The sequence below is a fragment of the Salmo salar genome, chromosome 17 (genome assembly GCF_965601325.2).
Source record: "Salmo salar chromosome 17, fSalSal1, whole genome shotgun sequence".
NCBI classification, from domain to species: Eukaryota; Metazoa; Chordata; class Actinopteri; order Salmoniformes; family Salmonidae; genus Salmo; species Salmo salar.
The window spans coordinates 30,396,261-30,401,401 of NC_138307.1; the positions used below are offsets into that span (position 1 = coordinate 30,396,261).

Genomic DNA, 5,141 nt, shown 5'->3' on the forward strand with positions numbered 1-5,141 from the left:
TGACCCCAACCCTGGTAGTTACTAACCCTTGTGATAATGAGTGGAGGATGATATGGCATGTATACATTTGATATGTATATCACACTAACTGACTGGTTCTTCTGATGTTGTTCACACAGGAGACCATGTTGAGACATTCTCTACATCCAGAGAGCAACAGCAGGAAGATCACAGAGCTAAGAGGTCTCACCACTGCCCACATTGTGAGGAGATTTTCCCATTTCTATCAAAGCTAAAAATACACCTACAAATACACACAGGAGAGAAGCCTTATTCCTGCACTGACTGTGGGACGCGCTTCACAATATCAATGGCTCTGACAGTTCATCAGAGAGTGCACACTGGAGAGAAGCCTTACTCCTGCTCTGACTGTGGGAAGTGTTTCTCAGGATTGGGTCACTTAAAAAGACACCAACATACACACACAGGAGAGAAGCCTTACTCCTGCTCTGACTGTGGGAAGAGTTTCTCTCAACAGAGCAGTTTAAACTCGCACAAACATATACACACAGGAAAGAAGCCTTACTACTGCTCTGACTGTGGAAAATGCTTCACAGCATCATTTGAGTTAAAAGTTCATCAGAGAACACACACAGGAGAGAAGCCTTACTACTGCTCTGACTGTGGGATGAGTTTCTCTCAACAGAGCAGCTTAAAGTCACACCAACGTATACACACAGGAGAGAAGCCTTACTCCTGCTCTGACTGTGGGAAGAGTTTCTCTCATCAAAGCAGCTTAAAATCACACCAACATATACATAAAGCAGAGAAGCCTTACTCCTGCTCTGACTGTGGGAAGTACTTCACAACATCAGCTGAGGTAAAAGTTCACCAGAGAACACACACAGGAGAGAAGCCTTACTGCTGCTCTGACTGTGGGAAGAATTTCTCTCAACAGAGCAACTTAAAAACACACCAACTTATACATACAGGAGAGAAGCCTTTCTCATGCTCTGACTGTGTGAAGTGCTTCACAACATCATCTGAGCTAAAAGTTCATCAGAGAACACACACAGGAGAGAAGCCTTACTCCTGCTCTGACTGTGGGAAGAGTTTCTCTCAACAGAGCAACTTAATAACACACCAACGTATACATAAAGGAAAGAAGCCTCATCAGTTCTCTCAGGCCAGTTAAAATTAAAGTCACTCCATCACTTCATTCTCATCTCATAAAGGAAGTGGTAAGAGTGAATTTGATAACATTAAGAGAGTAACACACTATTGTAATCCTATTGTTTCTCACTGTGAGAACTTTACAGAGGAAAAGGAGCGTTATAGAATGTTAGCCTCTCTTTACTTTAGTGATCAGTATTCACCTTGTCAGTTCTGGTGTGTTTTGTTAGCTTCTACTGTAAAGATATTGAGATTACCTTGGATTTGCCCTTAGGGTTGAATATCCTCTGTGAGGCATCTCACAGTGGAGTTGTTGACTGAAGGATCTCTTGTTAAAACAATGGAGTGTGATGTTTGACTGGGTGGTACTGCTTCCTTCTGCAGTTTTCTGTGGGAATGAGTTAGTAGACACAACATGTATCAGATAGATGGTGTGATGATCAGTTTTCACCATTAGTTTGGGTGGATACTTTTATTTCTACTAAATGGCTTTTGTTTAATGATACACAGGTTATAAAACAAATACATGTGTTTATTAAATTGTCTTTTAAAACTAGATTCACTATTTTAGTCATTGATGATTAATGTATTTGGATAACTGCAATGAATGTAATTGAATTACTAATGAAAAATAAATGTTGTACATGCATTTTTGCTGGTCAACCTCTGGGTTATCTTTACGGAAAATACAATGTTTTTGTTTAAATCATGGCATTCAAAATATATTTACATTTATCTACTCAAAAACATGTCACTACACCTTTACACATCACCACAGGGACAAGCCATTTTGCTAGCCACCTGTATTTTTCTACAATGCATACAAATATGTTAATCAGTATAAAGGACTTACATATGTTTCCTTATGTAAAACCAGTTAAATAAAATGAAAAATGCATTTGTCTATATTCATTTTGAATAGTTTTCTAAGGTGCCACAGTCCAGGGACAGCATTACCACAACAATTCAAGAATGGCCCACTTACTATTGGGGAATTAGAATTCAAGAATTCTTAGAATTCTATTTAGCATTTTGGGACAAAGTAGCTCTCGTGTTTACACATGACAGCACATATGTCACTTAATTCAGTGCTTCCTAGTTCCATGTATCAAACAGTTATTTCAGTTATATTAAAATCAGTAAAATCTGTAGGGTCCCCTGCTGTTTACAAGGTTCACCTGTGTAATGATCATGCTGTTTAATCAGCTTCTTGATATGCCACACCTGTCAGGTGGATGGATTATCTTGGCGAAGGAGAAATGCTCACTAAACAGGGATGTAAACAAATTTGTGCACAAAATTTGAGAGAAATAAGCTTTTTGTGCATGTGGAACATTTCTTTACATCTTTACATGTTGCGTTTATATTTTTGTTCAGTATAGTTTGAACATGTAACCTTTTTTCTATGGAAAAGAAATGCATGTTTCTGGTCGATGCACCTAGCTGCCTTGTTGACAACATGACAGAGAGGCAAAGATTACTGTTTGGAGGGCTCCTCCCTCCCTGCTTTTTGCACTCACTGAGAGCACACAATTAAAAATGTTTTAATAACCTGTTAGGGACAGACGTTCCGCTAGCGGAACGCCTCACCAATATCCAATGGTAGAGCGTGGCGCGGAATACAAATACCTTAAAAATGCTATAACTTCAATTTCTCAAACATATGACTATATTACACCATTTTAAAGACAAGACTCTCGTTAATCTAACCACATTGTCCGATTTCAAAAAGGCTTTACAGCGAAAGCAAAACATTAGATTGTCAGGAGAGTACCCTGCCAAAAAATAATCACACAGCCATTTTCAAAGCAAGCATATATGTCACAAAAACCAAAACCACAGCTAAATGCAGCACTAACCTTTGATGATCTTCATCAGATGACACTCCTAGGACATTATGTTATACAATACATGCATGTTTTGTTCAATCAAGTTCATATTTATATCAAAAAACAGCTTTTTACATTAGCATGTGATGTTCAGAACTAGCATACCCACCGCAAACTTCCGGTGAATTTACTAAATTACTCACGATAAACGTTCACAAAAAACATAACAATTATTTTAAGAATTATAGATACAGAACTCCTTTATGCAATCGCGATGTCAGATTTTAAAATAGCTTTTCAGCGAAAGCACATTTTGCAATATTCTGAGTAGATAGCTCGGCCATCACAGGCTAGCTATTTTGACACCCACCAAGTTTGGTGCTGACTAAACTCAGAATTACTATAAGAAAAATTGGATTACCTTCGCTGTTCTTCGTCAGAATGCACTCCCAGGACTTCTACTTCAACAACAAATGTTGTTTTGGTTCGAAATAATCCATAGTTATATTGAAATAGCGCCGTTTTTTTTGTGCGTTGAGGTCACTATCCGAAGGGTGATGCGCGGGCGCATTTCGTGACAAAAGAAATCAAAATATTCCATTACCGTACTTCGAAGCATGTCAAACGCTGTTGAAAATAAATTTTTATGCAATTTTTCTTGTAAAATAGCGATAATATTCCAACCGGGCGACGTTATTTTCATTCAAACACTGAAAGAAAAACATGGAGTCCTCTCGTGGACACGCACTCCAGTGTCATTATTCCCTTCCTGACCACTCACAAAAACTCCTGCTGTTTTTCGCCCAGAGGCTGCAAAGACGTCATTCCACTTTCTGGCGCCTTCTGAGAGCCAATGGAAGCCTTAGAAAATGTCACGTTACAGCAGAGATGCTGTATTTTTGATGGAGATGCCCAAGAAGGAGAACAAATTGTCAGACAGGGCACTTCCTGTATGGAATCTTCTCAGGTTTTGGCCTGCCATATGAGTTCTGTTATACTCACAGACACCATTCAAACAGTTTTAGAAACGTTAGATTGTTTTCTATCCAAATCTACTAATTATATGCATATTCTAGTTTCTGGGCAGGACTAGTAACCAGATTAAATCGGGTACGTTTTTTATCCGGCCGTGAAAATACTGCCCCCTATCCCAAACAGGTTTTAAGTACATTTAATTTAACAAAATTCTGAATACACTTGGTTTGATTGCACAATGTTATTTCAATATGGTTCCATAAGGATAGAGGATAGATTAGTAAAACAGGGAGCAACCAAAATGGAGGTCTGGTGAGGTGACCAAACAATAGTGACACTACATGGGTCATTCATTCTTGAATTGAGGTGGCCTTCCAACTTGTAAACCCTTTCAACACCCCATTGTTAGAGTTTAATATACTGTATCCCCAGTACTATATTGAGGGTCAGACTGTTGAAATGCCCAGTTGATTATGTAAATAGTCTTGTAGAACTCTGGTATTGTCACGCTCGTCGTTAGAAATGGCGGACCAAAACGCAGCAGGTATGTGTATACTCATCTTCTTTATTTAACGGAAAAGAAGGAAAAACCAAACAAACACGTATACAAAAAATAAACAAACCGATGAACGACAAAATGACAGCCTTGAAGGCAACACAGCAATCCAAAGACAATCTCCCACAATTAGACAAACAAACACACCCAACTAATATAGGACTTCCAATCAAAGGCAACACCACACAGCTGCCTTCAATTGTAAGTCCACCCCAATTAACCAAACATAGACATACAACTAACTAGATAACACATAGAAATACATAAACACAGACCATAAACCAAAAACCCGGAAATACTAAATCAAACACCCTATTTTCCAAAACACCACCCCGAACCACATAAAACAAATACCCTCTGCCACGTCCTGACCAAACTACAATACCAATTAACCCTTATACTGGCCAGGACGTGACAGGTATTGATGGTTCATTTGAGGGTGAGTCATTGATATGAATGTTCAGAGTGAAAGAGCTGTGAACTCACCTGTGATGGCCCACATCTACCACAACCTTTCCTATTGTGTTAGTCAGCACCACAGCATTTTAGGAAGCCATAGTTCAAAATCCTATCCAGGGTTGACAGATTGACAGTGAGGACAAACCTGGCCTGCCTCTCCTTCCACACTCCAAACCTACAGTCACTGGGTCCTGATTGTGACAGTGGAG

General features: G+C 39.1%; 1 protein-coding gene across 1 annotated transcript; it reads left to right on the forward strand.

Annotated features, from left to right (window-relative positions):
- Nucleotides 1-222: 222 nt before the first annotated feature.
- LOC106574984 (uncharacterized) lies at nucleotides 223-1,783 on the forward strand. Its single transcript, XM_045698622.2, has one exon. The coding sequence runs from the start codon at nucleotides 311-313 to the stop codon at nucleotides 1,133-1,135; it is 825 nt and encodes a 274-aa protein (XP_045554578.2). The 5' UTR covers nucleotides 223-310; the 3' UTR covers nucleotides 1,136-1,783.
- The last annotated feature ends 3,358 nt before the right edge of the window (nucleotides 1,784-5,141 follow it).